We start from the raw sequence: 23,336 nt of genomic DNA on the forward strand, positions 1-23,336 counted from the left end.
GTTATTTTAGATTCTTCACTTAATTTCCCACAATACCGCTATAATTAAAAAAGACTTGTCACATGTTTGTTTTTTCTTAAAGGGAATGTGTTGCCAGAAAAACATGTTTTTTTTTTTAAAAATTAAACATTTAGTGTGTGGGTGATTAAACATTGTTCAAATTTTTTTTATTTTTTTCACGAGTCAGGAAATAGTCAGGAAATATTATAAATTAATTCTAATTTATAATACTACCCATTTTTGGTCACTAGATGGAGCTATTCCCAAAATTGCGGCATTGCAACAATGGGTTAAAAGCCCTCGCTCTAGTGAGCTCTCAGCATCCCCCCCTCCTTTATCCTGGCTAGTGCCGGGATAAACGAGGGGTTTGAACGGTGTAACCTCCTACGCTGTGTGTCGCCATTTTTTGAGCTAACACACAGTGTAGTAGGTTTACATACAGTAGTAAACACACACAAACACGAACATACATTGAAATCTCTTACCTGCTCCTGCCGCCGCGGCTCCCTCCGGCCCGTCCGCTCCGTTTGCTGCCGCTGGTCCAAGTGCACAAATCCGGAAGCCGCGACCGGAAGTAGTAATATTACTGTCCGGCCGCGACTTCCGGTCCACAGGAAAATGGCGCCGGACGGCGCCAATTTCGAATTGGACTGTGTGGGAGCGGCGCATGCGCAGTTCCCACACAGACGCCGTACACTGAAGTCAATGGGACGGGAGCCGTTCGCAGTCCCTATGGGACTGTGGCTGCCGTATTCCATGTCTGTATGTGTCGTTAATCGACACAGACAGAAATGGAACAAAAAATGGCAGCCCCCATAGGGAAGAAAAAGTGTAAAAATAAGAAAAAGTAAAACACAAACACACAAATGAATATAAACGTTTTTAATAAAGCACTAACATCTTTAACATATAAAAAAATAATTTGTGATGACACTGTTCCTTTAACCACTTCCTGACCAGGAGCTTTACCCCCCTTCCTGACCAGGCCCATTTTTAAGTTTTAGCCATGTGCCAATTTAAAAGCAAATTGTTGTTCTATTATAATATGTCTTCAAAGAAAAAGCTCCTAAGACCCCAAGCGGGGAGGGGGGCTCTATTGTACCGCAATTTGCGTGCATTCGATGCAGTACTACGTTTCCATGAGGGCAGGCTGACCCAGTCTGTGTTCAATCCCCTCTGCTTAAACCACCACATGATTCCCCAGCTCCCACAGTTAGTGAGCATATTACTTCCCAATGGGTGGCTTCCCTTACCCAGGCAGTAGATAATCTCACCCGCCTCTCAGGCCACAGCCGATGCCTTACAATGCCTTCCTCAGCAGTTAGCGTACCAATTTTCCGACCCTTCTCAGGTACCACAGTCCATTCAGGCCCCCAGACATTCTTCCCTGGATTGCACGCATTCTAGTTCTCCTAGTGCATCCTGCAAGTGGGCCAGGAAATCAAGGAGATATCATTCACCCTCTGATTCCTCTTTTAACAAAAATGATGCAGGTGTCCTTCATTCTTTTCATTCAAGAGATATATCGGAACCAGCTTCTTCAGGGGAGGTCTCTCTCTCTCCGATTCATAGTTTGAGTGTAATAGAAGCAAATCCTCTCCTCCTGCTGTGAAGAATCTCATTCAGGCAGTAAGAGATATACTTAAGATTGCGGATGACCCTGCTGAATCCCCTCAGAATGAGTTGTTATTGCATCACCACAGGCGACACCCTCTGGTCTTTCCAGATCATAAGGGTTTTAGCAAGTTGTTTTCTGATGCATGGAAACATCCTGACCAGTCTATGCACATGTCCAAGAGTGCGGACTATATGTTTCCTTTCTGTGACCAATGTATTACCAAATGGTCAGCTCACCCCAAGGTAGATGCTCCATGGCCTGGCTTTATGAAAATACTACCTTACCAGTTGTAGATGCTTCTGCCTTAAAGCATCCAGTTGATGCCAAAGTGGAGTCTATGGCAAAAGCCACTTTCAGGGCGACCTCGTCTTCACTCATACCCTCTTTGCAGCATATTGGGTTCGCTTAGCTAGTGTTGAACTAGCTACTCAACTGCAAGACGCAATTTAATCAGGGGACTCAAGTGGATATTTTCTGGCTAGCTGCACAGCTTTTGCAGATGTCTAAATATATCTGTGATGTCTCTGTCCAAGCTGCCCAACGGAAAATTTGCGCTCACCCGAACTGCACCCTCGAGTGGGGGGACGGCTACTCTCCTTCCAGGAGACATGGCTCAAAAATGTCGAAGACACCTTGGTGCGAGACGTTGTGTCACTAGGCTTCAAAATCGAGTTTTCTTCTCGCCCTCCTGGGTGAGTTTTCCTGTCAACGCCCCCTCCAGGGCCCAAGCTTTTTCCCAAGCGATTCAAAGCCTCCACCCTCCATCAAGGAGTAATTGTCCCAGTACCAACTCCAGAACTGTTCAATGGGTTTTATTCAAACCTTTTTACAGTACAAAAGAAGGACGGATCTCATCGACCCATTTTGGATCTAAAATGTCTCAATCGACATGTGAAGATTCGAAGGTTTCACATGGAGTCTCTGTGGTCGCTACCTTGGAGGCTGACGAGTTCCCATCCTCAATAGAAATCAGAGATGCTTATCTTCATGTTCCCATTGCTCAAGTACATCAGCGTTTCCTGCGCTTTGCTATAGATTTAAAGCATTTCCAGTTTGTGCCCCCCCCCTTCAGGCTGGCCACGGCTCCAAGGGTCTTCACCAATGTCCTGGTGGTGCCCAAGGCTCTACTCAGATCCAGGGGGATAGCGTTTATCCCATACTTGGACGATCTCCTGGTGAAGGCATCTTCCAAACAGGACAATTTGGACAATCTCAACATTACACTGGATTGTCTACGCAGATTCGGATGGCTGATCAACACCTCAAAGTCATCTCTCACTCCTTCTCGGAGAATGGAGTTTCCAGGTTATTCGTACCCAAGGAAAAGATCACGCTCCTTGTTCCATCTGCTTCTGAATGGTGGGCCAGGAAGATGATAGTCTCAACCTTCAAGGCATCCCTTTTGCGCAATTTCACTCCCGATCTCTACAATGGCGATTCTATCTCGTTGGGACAAGTCTGCGGGCTCCTTGGATCTGATGATCCATCTGCACCTATAGTCAAGAAGGAGCTGCTGTGGTGGATGTCTTTCCCCAACCTCTCTCAGGTAAAATCCGTCACAACTCTCCATTGAGAAGTCATCACAATGGACACAAATTTGTCTGTCTGGGGGGCGGTCATCTCCTGCCTCACAGTCTAGGGCACCTGGTCCGACCAGCAAGGTCAGCTCCACATCTTGGAGCTGAGGGCCATCTTCCTGGCCCTGTCTCACTGTTGGTCTCATTTTCAGGGTCTTGCAGACAGAAAACTCTACAGCAGTAGCGAACCTCAATAATCAGGGATGTAGAAGAAACAGGACTGTATGGAAGGAAACTGCCAAGATCCTTTACTGGGCGAAACAAAATGTCCCAGGAATCTCAGCAGTGCACATCCCAATAGTAGACAACTGGGAGGCGGATTACCTGACCCGGGAATGCCTGGATCTCGTAAAATGGTCGCCCCGCGGCCACTTCCTCTGCGGCACAACCTCCTTTCACAAGGTCCAATGTTCCACTCTGCTTTACCTTGGCTGCTGAAGCCACGATTTTGAAGTTCAAAGGTTTCTCTGATCCGGTCGTTCAGACCATGATTAAAACTCAAATTTACCATCGTACTGGGTTGGCTTATTTTGGGTGGTGTGAATTCCATCGGGTCTATCCCCTCCATTTTTTCCATCCTGCGAATTCTGGCCTTCATCCAGGTCTCAAGTTTCAGCCCTATCTATTATTTTCCAACGCATTTTGGCTTTCCGTGCTCCAATTAAGGCTTTTTGGCAGGGAGTCGCACATTGTGCACCTTATCGGTCTCCTCTGGAACCTTGGGATCTCAATCTGGTCCTTCACGCTCTCCAGGCTGCACCCTTCGAACCTCTGCCGGAAGTTTCTCTCAGGATCTTATCCTGGAAGGTAGTTTTCCTTGTGGCAATCAACTCTATCCGTAGAGTTTCTGAGCTTGCAGTCTTCTCCTGCATACCTCTGTTTACAACTTTTTAATAAGGACAAGGTGGTTCTATGTCCAGTGCCATCCTTCTTTCCTAAGGTGGTTTCCTCATTCCATCTTAATGAGGACATTGTCCTTCCTTCGTTTTGTCCTAACCCTTCTCATCCACGCGAACGTGTCTTACATTGCTTGGATGTCGTTAGAGCCCTTCAGGTCTACATTGCAGCTACGAAGTCCTTCCGGAAGACGGACTACCTATTTGTGGTTCCTGAGGGCCCTCGTAAGGGTGGCCCGGCTTCAAAGGCCACCATTGCTAGCTGGATACGTTTGGCTGTTAAAAAGGTCTACTTTGCTAAGGGTAGGTTCCCTTCTGGGTCACTGCTCATTCTGCTAGGGCAGTTGGGGCTTCCTGGGTGGTGCGACATCAGGCTTCTGCCCTTCAGGTCTGTAAAGCCGCCACCTGGTCCTCGTTACATACTTTTTTGAGATTTTACTAGATCCATTCTTTGGCTTCTGCCGATGCCAGTTTGGGTTGGATGGTTTTGCAAGCAGCCGTAGTTTAGGCTGCTCGCATGGCTATGATTCTTTTTTCCCACCCTAAGGGACTGCTTTAGGACATCCATGGTACTGTGTACAACAGTGAGTACTTGAACAAGAAAACAGTATTTTTGTACTAATCAGTAAAATTCCTTTCTTGTTGAATTCACTGGGGGACACAGGTTCCGCCCCAATTTCTTTATTGTTATATTTTTTGGGCTTCTAGAGGTTGCTTTTCTCATTGGAAACATATTGTGTTAAACCTTCTCTGCTCACCTACTACTCTTGGTACAAACTAAGGAGCTGAGTGCTCAGCAGAGGGTATAGCCCACTGGGTGGAAGTGTCCGCTTCCTAGTGACAGCGGCCTATACCCATGGTACTGTGCCCCCCAGTGAATTCAACGAGAAAGGGATTTTACTGGTAAGTACAAAATTCCTGTTTTTCTTCTATAGTGGTGGGTTTCAAACAGCATTGAGTGTCCCTTATTTGGCTAGACCCCAGTGGCCAGTATCCCCTATACTGCCCTGATGGCAGCCCTGCATGTGATCATCTATAAAGAAAGCCTGTGCTCGGTCACCAGTTTTGTAATGAAGTAGAAATGTGAAGTCCCCTTTTTTAAAACCGGTTCCTAGGTGAATTTCTCGGTTAGTAAATTTTTGTTTATGAAGCCATAGGCCCCATGCATACGAACGTAGTTTTGCAGCCGCAATTCCCCCCGAAAATCCACGGGAGTATTGCGGTCCCATTCATTCCTATGGGGCCATGCACACGACCATGGTTTCCACGGTCCGTGCATGGCCCAGGAGCCCGGACCGCAGAAAGAACGGGCATGTCTTATTGCGACCGTGTTCTGCGGTCCAGGCTCATAGGAAATAATGGACGCGACCATGTGCACGGCCCGCGATTTGCGGCTGGCTTGCAGGTGACACTCTGCTGCTGGCCGGCCAACCCGAAAATCACGGCCGTGCATATGGCTACGGTCGTGTACATGAGGCCATACTGTGCACTTGTCACTATGAAACATAACAACATGCATTATGCAGGCACTGTAAGTTATAGAATGCTTCCTTCAATATTCTGTATTTCAGTACATTAAGGCAATAGTTTTTTCTTTCCCATTAATGGACTACTCTACAGCTTTGGACAGTGAAGTCAATAGTTGACACATCTGTGACCTTACAGTTTATGTGTCTCCTTGCTTAAGTAGGGAGACAAATAATGCATACCCTCCAGTCCACTGTAAACATTATAAAGTCATCTCTTGGGAAAGACTGTTAAAGAGTCTGTTCCTATGACTTGTCTGTTGCACTAATGACTTTGTGATTTATGGGGCCAGTTGTTTTTGGCAGGTTGGAATATTACACTCATTCAGGCTTAACTAAGGAAACATGCAATTATCTGATGTCATTATAACCATTTGAACAGCTCACAAGAAATGTTGTTTAAAACAGTGCGGCAGTGTGTGGAACCAGATCTTAAATATAACTGGATGTTCTATATTATGTCCTTTTAACACTGTGGGTAGATTTTTAATACACATCAATCATCAATGCAACCCTGTATTAAAAAATAGAATGTGAATAAAGCATATTTCTTCTGCTGCTTCATTTTAGCGATCGGTGGGGGGTCTCAGTGCTCGGACCCGCACCGATCAAAATTCTGACATGTCACTATAACATGTCAAAAGTTGCTTAAAAGTTTAGTTACACTTTAATGTCTATCTCTTTGATGTCATCATGGTTTTGAAGAATTTGCATGTGTTTATACTATTAATTTAATTTTACATATTGACTCCTAGATTTATCGGAAAAATCTCAATATATGTGAATAAATATATGATGTTATTGTTTTTATTATAGGAAAATCAATATGGTGAAAGTGTGAAGACACTATATTTTAGTTACCAAGCTATCCTTCGGAAGGTTGCAAACCATGCCGCTCTGCTACAGTCAGACTCCAGCACCAGCAAAAAGCAAGTGAGTTTGCACTAGAATGAGGTTTAAAAGGGTTATTATCCAGGTTATAAAAATGTATCGCCTATCCTCATATTTTTTTAATTTACAGGAAAACTTACAGTAGGGAGAGTCAAGAAGCTAGGGAAATTGTAGGCAATGCTTCATGGGAAATGTATGCAATTAAGTCTCCACCAAAAGGAAGAAGGCTGGTTATATATTTCGGAATAAGCAGTTAACCAGAGATTTTCTGATCTGTTTTAGCCTTTCAAGCCACATTCGGGTAATCTGGTTAGCAGTGTGTGAAAACTAGCATGTGCTAGTCCTAATAAACTGACCACTAAGTGTGTTGTTAACTTTGTTACATACAGTGTATACTGAATGTATATAAGCTATAGGCCACAAATACATAATATATTGTAATATACGGTATGACATGTCAAAATATTTCATATTAAAGCATGGTTTATATTTGCTAGTAAATGCTCCTAGAACGATACGATGTAAGGAAAAATAAACATAAAAAGGGCATCCTTGAAAGAATGCATGTTTAGTACGGAGGACAATATTTGATATTATATTTTATAGGGTGGTGTGTGCGTTCTGTAAGCTATGCTAGTTATTTGTTTACCAGTTTTATTCATGGTTAGTGTGTGTGACTGTTTTTACAGGAAGACCATATTCGAAGAATCTGCAGTGAAGTATTTTCCAAGTTTCCAGAATTTATCCAGCAAAGTAAAGAAGCTGCATTTGAAACAATCTCTGACCCAAAATACAGTGGAAAAATGAAGGCACAGTAGTGATTTTTATTATTCTCTTGACCATTTATATATTGAAGCTGGTTTTGCATTACATGCTTACATTACAATCGTGGTTACCCACGTTTTTTTTTTGGTTGTTCCAATATATTTAAAGTGCTATTTTATTGGCACTCTTAAACAGAGTGGGATTAAGGTTAGTAGAGGGCCCTGTGCAAAAAAAATTGCTGGGGACTACCATCCCACCTCTGGGACCCAGATTGGACCTCCTAACACAGCCACAAATATGTGCCCCTCTACACTGAATTGTTTGGAAGTTATGGAGACAGCTGTGCCAGCGACTCCCTTAGGCTTCGAAAAAGAGAGCCATGTGCATTTGTGGCATACATTTTTTTTTAATTTATACTTCCTATGCTGAAATATTTTTACTTGAAGTTATAAGCTCAAGCCCTGAAGCTGCATTACTGAGAGATTTTGAAGATGTCCATAAAAACACTACACCTGTCGCTAAATGTTATCAGAATCCCTCTTTAGTGCAAGCTTCAAGCTTTGGTTCTGTACCTCACAGTATAATGCCCTTATAGTGCCTCCCTACACAGTATAATGCCCCTATAGCTGCACTTCACACCCAGTATAATGCCCCCATATCTACCCCCACACAGCCCCAATAGTGACTTTTAGAAATAATAAAATAAATACTCACCTATCCCCGTTCCTACGACAAGTGGAGGAGATCCCCTGCTCCTCTGGTCTGTGCTCTGTGTGGCTCAGCGCAGATATGCACAATGACATCACTGCATCGCACCAATCTGTTTTGAGCCGATCACGGCTCGGCACAGACAGGCGCGATGCAGTGATGTCATCGCGCATGTCTGCACAAGCTGTAAGTGGCCAGCATTACGTAGTGAATGGTGGAGCAGGGAATTTTCGGCTTCCTCCTCCACCATTGGATTCAACTGTATATCCGTCCTGTGGACACATACAGTTGAAACCAGGAAAAAAATAAACCGAAAAAACGGAAATGTGCAAGATGATGATGGCTATCTGTATATCGGTTTAGCATATTTTTTTTTCGATTAGTTGCCCAGCCCTAGGCAGAAGAGAGTAAAGCAAACAAAAAAAAATTACTTCCTTATGAAAAATCTAAAGAAAAATAAACCTGTCTCTGTAAAAATAAAAAAGACAAAAAACAGGTAAATGTATGTATAAAGATGTTTGTATCCCCTAAGCTGAATGCCAACATCTTCATTTAATATTCCCATAAAAGTGAAAGCTCGGATCGACTATTTATTCAGTAGAATAAAGGAGACAAGCCACTGTCTTCCAGCCGTCAAGGGGATAGTAGGGATAAACATCCTACACATTAGATTGTTGGATCCCGCTGCAATCGTCGGGATCCTCTGACATTTATCTAATCTGTATAGGCAGCTTTAAAAATCTTTATACTTTAGAGGAATAATAACTAAGAAGATGCACACTCTTCACATACCAAAGTAAGTAAAAAAATAAATGGAACTTTATTTGTCTATCAGGATCTGCAGATGTAGTATGTCATTTAGTTCTCTGAACTATGGTTGCATAGGCATGAAAGAAGGAGCGTTGACTGTATATCATTTCTCCTTCCATTCATAACTAGAGTAGTAACCGAGCAGTTTAACAGTATTTTACTTCCCACCTGCAGACCTCATTTAAACGATATTTTTGAAGTGCGGATTGTAGTTCTGCCACTGGGTATTCTCGATGTAAATATTTATAACAGAATAAATCTAATGTTTTAAATATTTGTTACCCACTGGGAACAGCCGGCTTACTAGTGTAGAAGAATTCTTTTTTTTTTTTTTGCCCACAAAGCATTGCGTCAGCAAAGTCACCTTGCCAGATGTGGACATGCTTTTCTTAAAAATTACAGTATCTACATTGTACACATCTTCACATTGCTTACTTCCACACCGGAGGAACATATTGTGAGGGCAGGCAGTTGGCATCTCAAAGTATGGTAGGAGCATGAGAAGTCAACATCTACTATATACACAATAAGGAGGGAGCATCACAGATTGTTTTAACAAGCCTTGTTCCATGAAGGCTTTATTTTAAAACCTTGCAATATGTGGAGATATATATCTATCACGTATATAGAATGGTTTTTTTCCATTAATATTTGATTACATAATTTTCAATAGAATTATTCTGTGCGTTATATAATAACATTGTATTAAGATGATCAATCAGTACGGCATAATAGAGATGAGAATTTTTTACAGCATTCCAAATGTAACATCTTATTTGCTTTAGACTGTTGCTATTTCTGGATCATAAATAGTCCCATAGAATATGTTCCAGTATTCACTGAAACTTTTGGTTTATTTGGTTCATTGATGTCCCGTGGTTCACTTACAGGTCCTTCAGCAGCTTCTAAATCACTGCAGAAAAAACAAGGACAAGGTTCTTCTTTTCTCTTTCTCCACAAAGGTGAGCACCATATGTCTGCCATGGTTGGCTGGGACATGACTTCCGATTGATAAAGCAAATGATCTTCTTGCAACAGCTGTTCAGCACATTTGTAAAGAGGTCTTTAAAGGCATAATAAATTTCTATGTCTTATTAAAGTAATTCCTTTCTCTAGGCTTCAGACACAACTATTTATTTGACATACTTTACTGTTTTTGCGTCCATTGATGGCAGGCTTCAGCTATCAAAAAATTACCCCGTTCAGCTATAATTGGATTGTTTTAAAGGGAATGTATCATGAGATAATTTATTATCATTAAAATTAGATTTTTATAAAACAAAAACATACATTTCTTAAATGCGTTGTTGTTTATTTAATTTTATCTATTAACCCCTTCAGGACTGAGCCTGTTTTGGCTTTCAGGACGAAGTCGATTTTTGCAAATCTGACATGTCACTTTATGTGGTAATAACTTCAGAATCCTTTTACCTATCCACGTGATTCTGAGATTGTTTTCTCGTGACATTTTGTACTCTCTGTTAGTGAAAAAATTTGGTCGATAAATTAAATATTTATTTGTAAAAAACACTAAGATTTAGAGAAAATTAGCAAAAATGTCAGTTTTTCTCAATTTAAAATTATCTACTTGTAAAACAGATAGTAATACCACACAAAATACTTACTAGTTTATATTTCCCATATGTCTACTTTATGTTTGCATCGTTTTTTGAACATCCATTTATTTTTCTAGGACGTTTCAAGGCTTAGAACTTTAGCAGCAATTTCTCATATTTTCAAGAAAATTTCAAAAGCCTATTTTTTCAGAGACCAGTACAGTTCTGAAGTGGCTTTGAGGGCCTTATATATTAGAAAGTCCCCATAAATCACGCCATTTTGAAAACGGCACCCCTCAAAGTATTCAAAACAGCATTTAGAAAGTGTTTTAACCCTTTAGGCGTTTCACAGGAGTTAAAGCAAAGTATAGGTGAAATTTACAAATTTCTTTTTTTTTTTTGCCAAAATTCAGTTGTAATAATAAAAATTCTGTACCACAGAAGGTTTTACCCGAGAAATGCAACTCAATATTTATTGCCCAGATTCTGCAGTTTTTAGAAATATCTCACATGTGGCCCTAGTGTGCTAATGGACTGAAACACCGGCCTCAGAAGCAAAGGAGCACCTAGTGGATTTTGCGGCCTCCTTTTTTTAGAATATATTTTAGGCACCATGTCAGATTTGAATAGGTCTTGTCGTTCCAAAACCGTAAAGACCCCCTAAAAGTAATCCCATTTTGGAAACTACACCCCTCAAGGAATTTATCTAGGGGTATAGTTAGCATTTTGAACGCACAGTTTTTTTGCTAAATGTATTTGAATTAGTATGTGAAAATGAAAATCCTACTTTTTTTCTGAAAAAAACACAGAAAATTTTAATTTTTACAAGGAATAAAGTAGAAAAAACACCCCAACATATGTAAAGCAATTTCTTCTGATTATAACAATACCCCATATGTGGTAATAAACTACTGTTTGGACCCACAGCAGTGCTTACAAGAGAAGGAGCACCATTTGGATTTTGGATTTCTGATTTTGCTGGAATAGTTTTCAGTGCCGTGTCGCGTTTGCAATGCACTGGAGGGTTGAAAACAGTGGAAATTTTTCTAGGGGTAAAGTTAGCATTTTGACCCCACAGTTGTTTTGCTGAATTCATTGGAATTAGTCTATAAAGGTAAAAATCGAAAAAACGTAGACATTTTTAATTTTTACAAGGAATAAAGGAGAAAAATCACCCCTTTATTTGTAAAACAATTTCTCCCAATTACGTAAATACGCCATATGTGGTAATAAACTGCTGTTTATACCCACACCGGGGCTTAGAAGGGAAGAAGCGCTATTTGGCTTTTGGAGCTCAAATTTAGCTGAAATGGTTTTCGGGTGTCATGTCGAATTTGCAAAGCCCCCGAGGGACCAAAAAAGTGGAAGCCCCCCAAAAGTAACCCCATTTGGGAAACTACACTATTTAAGGAATCTATCTAGGGGTATAGTGAGCATTTAGACCTCACAGGTCTTTTGCAGAATTTATTAGAATTAGGCCATGAAAATTAATATCAACATTATTTCCACTAAAATGTTGAATTTTTTCAATTTCACAAAGGATAAAGGAGGGAAAAGCACCCCAACATTTGTAAAGCAATTTCTCCCGAGTACAGCAAGACCCCACACATGGTCATAAATGTTTTTTCATTAGAAAGTAATTAACCCTTTCCAGACTGATCCATGTTTTTCTTTTTAGTTTTCCCTCCCCGCTTTCCGAGAGCCATAACTTTTTTATTTTTCCCTCAATAGAGTGGTGTCAGGGCTTATTTTTTGCGAGACGAGCTGTAGTTTTTATTGGTACGTAGAACTTTTTGAGCACTTTTTATTCCATTTTTTGGTAGAGCCATGGTGACCAAAAAACAGCGATTTTGCAGTTTTAAATTCTTTATTTCGCACGACGTTCACCGTGCAAGTTAAATAATGGTATATTGTAATAGTTTCGACTTTTACAGACACAGCGATACCAATTTTGTGTATTTTTTTTATTTTTTTTACATTACCTCAGACAAAAGATGTGAAAAGGGTGTTTTTTTGGACTTTAAATATTGATTTAATTTTTTCCACTAATAACTATTTACTTTTGTTTTTACACATTTTATTAGTCCCCATAGGAGACTTGAACCAGCAAATCAGTAGATAGCTGGTACAATACACTGCAATACTAATTATTGTCCTTTTTACAAGCTCCTGTAACAGCGCGATCGCTGTTCCTGTCCGTTAGTCCCGGGTGTCAGCTGTAATTACACAGCCGACACCCGCAGCGTATGGCGCAGGCTCAGCGCGTGAGCCCGCTCCATACATCCCCCCCACTCCACGACATGCTATTAAGTCGTGGTGTGTGAACGGTTTAATGCCCAGTGGATGGTGCAGAGTGAAAATTACCGTTTTCCACTGATGTGCCATTTTAGTGCACTATATGTTGTGCCCAGTTTGTGGCACAAATACCTCATAAAATATTAACTGGATTCTCCCGGGTATGGCGATGCCATATCGGTGGACGTAAACTGCTGTTTGGGCACGCGGTAGACTTCAGAAGGGTGGGGACAGCATTTGGCTTTAGGGAGCGCAGATTTTGCTTGGTATTTGGTAATCGCTCAGGCGTTTTGCTGGTACTTCAGTTTATAATGTGGGGGCATATGTAGGCTGGGCAGGGTACATCAGGGGCATAATAAGAGGGTATAATAATGGGGTAAATAAATAAGAATCCGCAGATATGTGGCCAGTGTCGCACTTATAAATGGCGCCCGATCTTATACGCTTTTCTGAACACTGCAAATTTCCATCGCTATATTCTGGGAGCCAGACATTTTTTATTTTTTTCACCACCGGAGCTGTGTGAGGGCTTATTCTTTGAGGGACAATCTGTAGTTTTCATTGGTACCATTTTGGGGTACATGCAATTTCTTTGATCACTTTTTATTCCATTTTTCGGCAAGCAAGGTGACCAAAAACCATCAATTCTGACAATGTTTTTTATTTATTTTTTACTGCGTTCACCCTGGGCTATAAATTAACGTTTTACTTTATTCTGTGGCTCGGTACGATTACGGCGATACCATATGTATATATTTTGTTTTACATTTTGCAGCGTTTGCGCAATAAAATCTCTTATAGGCTTCCGTACATGGCAGCGCGGAAGCCATTGTCTGGCGTCCGGTTGCCGTGGATGCCATCACCAGCCCCCGTGATTTCACGTGGGGGCGGCCGATCTGCGCTAAACACCTTAAATGCACCCATTGCAATCGAACGCTGCATTTAAGGGGTTAACTGACTAAATCAGCGGCGATGGGCCGCTGATCGGCAACAGGGACTGCAGGGCAGACACCTTGCACAGTTAACTGCCACTGCGGTGTAGCGCCACGTGGCGGTTAATGGTCAAAGCACAGACGTAATTGCACATCAAAGTGCGCGAAGTTACTGCACACATTGACGTGCATTAACGGCAAGGTGCGGGATGGGGTTAATCCCTTCCCGCTTTGGCCACTTTTGACCTTCCTGACAGAGCCTCATTGTTCAAATCTGACATGTTTCACTTTCTGGTAATAAACTCCGGAATGCTTTTACCTATCCAAGCGATTCTGAGATTTTCTCGTGACACATTGGACTTTGTTACTGGCAAAATTTGCTTGATTCATTCAGTATTTAATTTTGAAAAACACCAAAATTTAGCAAAAAATTTGCATATTTCTACATTTAAATGTATCTGCCCATATGTCTACTTTAGATTGGCAACGTTTTGTGAACATCCTTTTATTTTTCAAGGAAATTACAAGGCTTAGAACTTTTGCAGAAATTTGTCACATTTTCAAGAAAATTTCAAAAGGCTTTTTTTACAGGGGCCAGTTCAGTTGTGAAGTGGCTTTTAGGGCCTTATATATTAGAAACCCCCAATAAGTCACCCTATTTAAAAACTTCACCCCTCAAAGTATTAAAAACAGCATTTAGAAAGTTTCTTGACCCTTTACATTTTTCACAGGAATTAAAGCAAAGTAGAGGTGAAATTTACATTTTTTTTTGCAGAAATTCATTTTTAATCCATTTTTTTTCTGTAACACAGAGTTTTACCAGAGAAATGCAACTCAATATGTATTGCCCAGATTCTGCAGTTTTTAGAAATGTCTCATGTATGGTCCTAGTGTGCTTATGGACTGAAACACCGGCCTCAGAAGCAAAGAAGCACCTAGTGGATTTTGGGGCCTCCTTTTTATTAGAAAATATTTTAGGCACCATGTCAGGTTTGAAGGGCTCTTGCGGTGCTAAAACAGTGGAAATCCCCCAAAAGTGACCCTGGTTGGGAAACTAGACGACTCAAAGAAATTATCTAGGTTTTTTGCAGAAATTATTGGAAGTAGGCCTTGAAAATTAAAATCTACATTCTTTCATTGAAAATGTAGGTTTAGCAAAGTTTTTCTCATTTCCACAAGGACTAAAGGAGAAAAAGCACCACAACATTTGTAAAGCAATTTCTTCCGAGTAAAACATTACCGCGCATGTGGTCCTAAATGGCTATTTGGACACTCGGCAGGGCTTAGAAGGGAAAGAGCGCCCTTTGGCTTTTGGAGCTCAGATTTAGCAGGAATGGTTTGCGGAGGCCATGTCGCATCTGCAAAGCCCCTGAAGGACTAAAACAGAGAAAACGCCCAAAAAGTGACTCCATTTAGGAAACTACAGGTGTAGTGAGCATTTTGACCCCACAGGGGTTTCATAGATTTTATTCGAATTGGGCAGTGAAAATAAAAACAATCCTTTTTCGTCAATAAGACATAGCTTTAGCTCAAAATTTTTCATTTTCTCAACAAATAAAGGAAAAAAAGAACCCCAACATTTGTAAAGCAACTTTTCTGGAGTACGGAAATACCCCATATGTGGTCATAAACTACTGTTTGGGCATAAGGCAAGAATCAGAAGTGAAGGAGCGCCATTTGGCTTTTGGAGTACAGATTTTGCTGGATTGGTTTCTTGGCACCATGTCGGTTTTACAAAGCCTCTAAGGTACCAGTACAGTGGAAACTCCCCAAAAGTGACTCCATTCACGAAAGTACACCTCTTGAAGAATTCAACTAGGGGTGTAGAGAGCATTTTAATCTCACAAGTGTTTCATAGATTTTATTAGTATTGGGCAGTGAAAATTTAAAAAAAACCTTTTTCTTCAATAAGACGTAGTTTTAGCTCAAAATTTTTAATTTTCTCAACAAATATAGGAAAAAAAGAACCCTGAGTACGGCAATACCCCATATGTGGTCATAAACTGCTTTTTGGGCACACAGTAGGGCTCAGAAGGGAAGGAGCTCCATTTGGCTTTTGGAGTACAGATTTTGCTGGATTGGTTTATGGCCGCTATGACGCATCTGCAAAGCCCCTGTGGGACCAAAACAGTAGAAACCCCCCAGAAGTTACCCCATTTTGGAAACTACACCCCTCAAGGTATTCATCTAGGGGTATAATGAGCATATTAGCCCTGCGGGTGTTTTGCAGAAATTAGTGTGCACTCGATGTTGCAGAATGAAAATGGGATTTTTTCCGTAGATATGCCAATATGTGGTGCACAGCTTGTGCCACCATAACAAAACAGCTTTCTAATTATTATGCTGTGTTTCCCGGTTTTAGAAACAACCATACATGTGGCCTTAATCTTTTTCCTGGACATTCGACCAGGCTCAGGAGTGAAAGAGTACCATGCAAAGTTGAGGCGTAATTTGGTAACTTACAAAGTATTGGTTCACAATTGCAGAGGCTCTGATCTGAAGTACTAAAAGAAACCCCTGAGAAGTGAACCCATTTTGGAAACTGCACCCATCAAGGCATTTATTAAGGGGTGTAGTGAGCTTTTCACCCCATAGGTCTTTTCCATAAATGATTGCGCTGCAGATGGTACAAAGTAAAACATTTTCCCCTATATATGCCATTTCAGTCGCAAATATGTCGTGCCCAGCTTGTGCCACTGGAGAAACAGGGAGGGAGCACCATTTGGCTTTTGGAGCGTGGATTTTGCTTGGTAGTAGTTTTGCTTGAGTATTACCGGTATTTCAGTTTATAATGTGGGGGTATATGTAAGCTGGGTAGAGAACATCAGGGGCATAGTCAGGTGGTATAATAATGGGGTAAAAAAAAGAATAAAATCCATAGATGTGTGTTATGCTGTGAAACAATCCTTTCTGCACAGGCCGGTGCCGCACTGATAAATGGTGTCCTTTCTTATCCCCCTTTCGGTCCACACTCCGCACCTTTGCAGTTTGGGGAATTTTACTGGGAAAGGGTTGTCCTGGTATAATACGGGCTCCCTCGCTTCCAGGAGATATGTTTGGGCCCTCCCCTTCCTGTTTCCCTAATTTTAGGGCCTTGATAAATCGCCTCTTGAAACAGAAGAAATGTTCCCCACGGGCCTGCACAACTGCATACTTTTTATTTCCTGACTTATTGGAGCCTTAACTTATTTTATTTTTTCATAGACGTAGTGGTATGTGGGCTGTTTTTTTACAGGGCGAGCTATAGTTGTTATTATTGCTACCATTTTGGGTACATGCAAATTTTTGATCACTTTTTATCCTGGTTTTTTGGGGAGGTAAGGTGACCATAAAACAGCAATTCTGGCATAGTTTTTTAGTTTTTTTTTATATAGCGTTCACCATGCGTTATAAATTACATGTTAACTTTTTTCTGCGGGTCAGTCAGATTACGGCTATACCAAATTTATAGCACTTTTTTATATTTTACAACTTTTTGCACAATAAAATTACTTTTGTTAAAAGAATGTATTTTTTCTGTCGCCATGTTGTAAGAGCCATAACTTTTTAATTTTTTTGTCGACGGAGCTGTATGAGGGCTTGTGTTTTCGGAGACGAGCTATAGTTTTTATAGGCACCATTTTTGGATACATGCGACTTTTTCATCACTTTTTATTAACATTTTTGGAAGACCAAGTGACCAAAAAAACAGCAATTCTGGCAGGTTTTTTTTACAGTGTTCACTGCATGGAATAAATAACAAAATATTTTTATAGTTCAGGTCGTTACGGACGCGGCGATACCAGATATGTATGGCTTTATTTTATTTTTTTCAATAAATGACTTGATGGGAAAAAGGGCGATTGTGTTTTATTTTATTACTTGAAACTTTTATTTTATTTTTTACAACTTTTATTTTTACTTTTTTTTACACTTTTATTTAGTCCCACTAGGGGACTTGAAGGTCTAACTGTATGATTGATGTTCTAGTACATTGCACTACCTATGTAGTGAAATGTACTAGAACGGTCAGTTGTTCATTGACAGCAATCCGATTAGGCTCCGCATCTGGTCGGAGCCTAATCGGCTTCCGTAATGGCAGACAGGAAGCCATTGTTAGGCCTCCTGTTGCCACAGTAGCAGTCGGCAGCCTTGCCATCACATGGCAAGGCTGCCAATTTGCTACAAACCACTAAGATGCAGCAATTGCTTTTGATCGCTGCATCTAAGGGGTTAATTGCAGGAATCGGAGCTAGCGCCGGTTCCTGCCGTTACAGCGGGATGTATGCTGTAACATACAGCGGACACCCACTGCTGATGACGCCGGCTCAGCTTCTGAGCCGGAAGCTGAGCCGGCTCTATCTTGCAGACGGTTCCGGAAGTCTTTTAGGCCCCGCCTCCGAGCGGGGCGTAGGAAGCTTCCGTTGCTGGCAGATCGGTAGGCCAGTATTAGGCCTCTGGTTGCCATTGCAGCCACCGGCAACCCAGCAATCACGTTGCTGGGGTGCCGGGGGCTAAAAATCCCCCACATGCTGCGATCTCTATTGAACGAGGCATCTGAGGGGTTAATCGGCCGGATCGGTGACTGACTAGATCCGGTCCTGGCCGTTACATCATGGTGCCAGCTGTAACATACAGCTGGCACCCAGCGGTGATGGTGCGGGCTCAGCTCCTGAGCCCGCACTATCACCGCGACGTGATAGTACTGCTCTTTGCAAGTACTGCTCTTTGATAGTACTGCTCTTTGCAAGTAAATAGGAGCAGAGCTGCAGTAACCCAGCATGGCCGCTATACAGTGTACAGAGCCATCTGCTTCTGTCACCGACCATTTCATAACTTATGGTGCCCGAAGGCAGCCGGAACCGATGATCGGTATGGGGTCCGGCTGTCAGAACCCCACCGATCATATAATGATGACCTTTCCAAAGTATGAAAAACAGCCTTCGGCCTGGACAACCCCTTTAAGACTATTTTATGCAGCTCACTTGTCAGCTTTGCCGTATAGACTATACAGAGTCATCTCGTTATCTTTAGAAAACAGGGGATTTAAAGGAAATGTGTATTTAATTTTCGTTTCAATAATTAGATTTAAGTATATACATAATAAATAATGTTGTTTGTTCTTTTTTTTTATGTTGAAGCTATTCTTTTTTTTATTTTTATTATTATTTGTAAAACTTTTCCTGGGGGCTATATTGGAGACAATATGATGGAGTACAGCCCCTCCTGCATGACCGAGGTATATTGTGTTTCTATTCTTTCTTATCTAGGTTTCCAGTGATATAATAGAGCTGTTAGTAACTTGCCCTCCCTCTAATGATAATGAGATGATTCTCCTCCTCCTGTGCCTGTATATACAACAAAGCTGACAAGTGAGATACAGATAATCGTAAATATCAGCTATTTGTGACTGCTCTTGTGGCCAGTGTGAAAACTGTAATATTTTAAGATTTTTTTTCGTTTCATGTGCATAGTCAAAAAATTTGTATAGTAAAAACCTGATTTAAATAATGTCACTTTCTGACAATAAATTCATTTTAACCCTTTCAGGACTGAGCTCATTTTGTCCTTCAGGACCAGCCCCATTTTTTCAAATCTGACGTGTCATTTTATGTGGTAATAACTCTGGAATGCTTTTGCCTATCCAAGTGATTCTGTGATTGTTTTCTCGTGACATATTGCACGTTAGTGGAAAAATTTGGTCAATAAATTCATTGCTTATTTGTGAAAAACACCAAAATTTAAAGAAAATTTGCAAACATTATGATTTTTCTCATTTTAAATGTATCTGCTTGTAAAACAGATAGTAATGCCACACAAAATAGTTACTATTTCACATATTCCATATGTCTACTTTATATTTGCATAGTTTTTTGAACATTATTTTATTTTTCTAGGACGTTACAAGGCTTAGAACTTTAGCAGCAATTTCTCACATTTTCAAGAAAATTTCCAAATGCTATTTTTCAAGGACCAGTTCAGTTCTGAAGTGGCTTTGAGGGCCTGATGTTCTAGATAGACCCCATAAATCAACCCATTTTAAAAACTGCACCCCTCAAAGTATTCAAAACAGCATTCAGAAAGTTTCTTAACCCTTTAGGCGTTTCACAGGAATTAAAGCAAAGTAGAGGGGAAATTGACAATTATTATTTTATTTTTTTTGCTGAAATTCATTTGTAACGCATTTTTTTCTGTAAAACAGAAGTTTTTACCAGAGGAACGCAACTCAATATTTATTGCCCAGACTCTCCAGTTTTTATAAACATCCCACATGTGGCTCTAGTTTGGTAATGGACTGAAACACAGGCCTCAGAAGCAAATGAGCACCTAGTGTATTTTAGGGCCTCCTTTTTTTAGAATATATTTTAGGCACCATGTCTGATTTGAAAAGGTCTTGCAGTGCCAAAACAGTGGAAATCCCCCAAAAGTGACACGGTTTTGGAAACTACACACCTCAAGGAATTTATCTAGGGGTATAGTTAGCATCTTGACGCCACAGGCCTTTTGCTATATTTATTTGAGTTTGTCTGTGAAAGTGAAAATCTACTTTTTTTCGTAAAAAAATATAAACAAATTTAATATTTCAAAGGAATAAAGAATAAAAAGCACCTCAAAACTTGTAAAGCTACTTCTCCCGATTACAGCAATACCCCATATGTGGTACTAAACTGCTGTTTGGACACACGGCAGAGCTCAGAAGGGAAGGAGCACCATTTGGATTTTGGAGCGCAGATTTTGCTGGATTGGTTTTCAGTGCCATGTCGTGTTTGCAACACCCTGGAGGGTGCAAAACAGTGGAAACCCCCCAAAAGTGACACCATTTTGGAGACTACACCGCTCAAGGAATTTTTCTAGCTGTTTAGTTAGCATTTTGACCCCAACGTTTTTTTGCGGAATTTAGTGGAATTAGACCGTGAAAATTAAAATTAACGTTTTTCTGAAAAAACATAGAAATATTTAATTTTTACACTGAATAAAGGAGAAAAAGCACCCCAAAATTTGTAGAGCTATTTTTCCTAATTACAGCAATACGTCATATTGTCTGTACATGTATGTTTTTTCTAGAGCAACTTTTTAAGAGAAACAAGTAAAAGTTATATTTTATATACAAAACTCCGGATCTACTTTTCTTTTTATATATATTACGGAGAATCCTTTAAAACAAGTCTGGATGGTGGACTTTACCTTTCATCATCATTCATCATTTATATATCATTGAAGGATATGGCAAATTTTATTACCAATACCTCAAACACAGAGGCTTGGTTACATCAAGCAAGAGAAGTTTTTTCTGATAAAGAGTTTACACAGAAAAAGTGCACTCCATCTCTAAAATCCGCCTTCGGCGATTGAACAAAATATTATAAAGATCAGGCAACCTCATGGTGGGAGGTGCAATCTTTCGAGAGTTATCTAAAGCACAACATAGTCCCTAGGGGACTCAGGATCACATTGATACCTGCAACCAGATTGCAAACTCCGGAATTGCTGCACAAGTGGGAAATAGAGGCAACCAACAGCTCCCTTAGATTCATGAAGATACTATTGGAGGAGGAAGAGCAAGTTTTGGAAACCGCAAATCAGAGATTAAAGGAACAAATAGAAGTGGTCCTCAAGTTTAAAACGGACCCAGAATATATTACAAAGGAGCTGGCATTACAAGGCTCTTTTGAGAAGTTCAAATATAACCTAATTGAAAGAAAACACAACCAGTTTGTACGAGATCTACAAGATTTCAGAGAGAACAAAGTGTATTCGTATGAAATGCCAAAAGGAAGATCAAAACCTGAAACAGACCAGTCCTCTTCTGACACGGATTTTACCGATCAGGAATCGAGCAATCGGATCCGAGTGGAGAGAGGAAGATATACTCAAAGAACCAATAGGAGAAGGGGCCTCTCAAGAGGAAAATATCCCCAAAAACGATGGGATACCCTACAAAGCTCAAACACCTATGCCAGTCAAAATTCTGGGGCAGATACAGATACGAATCCTTTTTTAGAGAGGGAAGGTTCAAAGGCACCGTATCTACTACAAAACAAATTCAGCAACCAGAAATAAGGATGGATGAATCAAAAGTAATTAATTTATCTGAAAGAAAACTAACTGACCTGGAAATATCAGTACTAAATAGAGGACTGTCCTATGTTCCCACAACTGGGTTTGATGCCTTTAACTGGGTGAAAGACATCAACCTATTCACAAAAAAACTGAAATGGCACAAGATGCATAAACTCGAGGACAAAAAGGAATGTCAAGAACTGGGACTAACCATGATGGAATTACCACATGCAAGAAACCTAGTGGAACTCTTGACTCTGAATGAGAAAAAACAAGGGACGGGTCCCTTTACAACATTCAAACGTAAAAGTCAGAAGATGCCCCCCATAGGGGAAACATCAGTTAGATGTTTTCCAAGATCTCGTCACTAAGGACCTGATGAAAATTCATATGCCATCTAAATTAGTCAACTTAACAAGAGATGAAAATAAGGTTCTAATTTCCCTGGAAGGGGATAACCAGATCATAATAAAGTCATCAGATAAGGGAGGAAACGTGGTGGTCACTGACAGGAAGAAATACATTGAAATGTGCCTCAACATACTTAATGACAACACGGGATATGAAACTCTACAAGAAGATCCAACAAAGAAGTTCAAATTGGAACTCTTTTCTATTCTGGCTGATGCAAAAGAAAGAAATTTGATTAATGAGCATGAATACAAGTTTATGGCGGCAGATAAACCACAAACCCCCACGTTTTATGCTCTCCCCAAAATCCATAAGGGGACTAACCCCCTCAAGGGACGCCCCATTGTATCGGGTTTGACACAAAACGTGGGCGTTTATATTGACAGGGTTCTTAGAAAATTTGTAGAAACCCTACCCTCCTATACAAGGGATACGATGGCTATCCTTGCACGAATCAATGATCTTCCTATTGAAGAGAAAGCCATCCTGTGCAGCATTCATGTGGAGGCTTTGTACTCCTCGATTCCCCATGAGTTGGGTCTTAGAGCAGTGCGCCATTTTCTGGATACAAGAGGGGTCCATTTTAGGGACCACAGCGCGTTTACATTGAGACTGCTAGAGTTTGTTCTGACCAGGAACTATTTTCTTTTCAACGGCCATATGTACCACCAGCTCAGAGGCACTGCTATGGGTAATTCCTGTGCCCCGACATATGCTAACCTTTTTCTGGGCTGGTGGGAAGAAACCCTTGTCTTCAATGATGAAAGATTTAATCTTAACCTACCAGTCTCAATGTGGACGCGCTATATAGACAATATTTTTGTCATATGGACGGGATCAGCGACCCTCTTTGAACAGTATGTGAAAACCCTAAACCATAATGAAATCGGTCTTAAATTCACTTTTGAATCCCAACCAAATAACTTACCCTTTCTGGACATCCTGATATCCATAGATAGAGATAATAAAATCAAAACAACAATCTATAGGAAACCAACAGCTACTAACAGTCTTCTGAGGTGGGAGAGTTGTCATCTGGGCCCTCTCAAAAAGGGCATACCGAAGGGACAATATCTCCGCCTCAGAAGAAACTGTTCTAATATTCAAGAATTCAAAATAAAAGTAAAGGATCTGGAAACCAGATTCCTAGAAAGAGGCTATCCGTCTAAAATATTGAAAGAAGCGTACAAAAACGCATATACCCAAAATAGGGAACAACTCTTGATTCCAAAAATACGGGAAGAATCATGCAATCTTATAGGCCTGGTAGGCACGTTTGATATGGCAGAACTGGCGGTTAGAGAAATCCTT

General features: G+C 40.7%; 1 protein-coding gene across 2 annotated transcripts in view; it reads left to right on the forward strand.

The window, feature by feature from the left end:
• The window catches only part of ERCC6L2 (ERCC excision repair 6 like 2), a 147,465-nt gene that overhangs the window by 48,582 nt on the left and 75,547 nt on the right, over positions 1–23,336 (forward strand). For both annotated transcript variants that reach the window (XM_075828822.1, XM_075828821.1), the window contains exons 9-11: positions 6,434–6,550; positions 7,198–7,317; positions 9,682–9,753. In XM_075828822.1, the coding sequence (XP_075684937.1) occupies positions 6,434–6,550; positions 7,198–7,317; positions 9,682–9,753 (309 nt within the window). The remainder of the gene's footprint in view (positions 1–6,433; positions 6,551–7,197; positions 7,318–9,681; positions 9,754–23,336) is intronic.

This window comes from Rhinoderma darwinii, chromosome 1 (genome assembly GCF_050947455.1).
Source record: "Rhinoderma darwinii isolate aRhiDar2 chromosome 1, aRhiDar2.hap1, whole genome shotgun sequence".
Taxonomy (NCBI): Eukaryota; Metazoa; Chordata; class Amphibia; order Anura; family Rhinodermatidae; genus Rhinoderma; species Rhinoderma darwinii.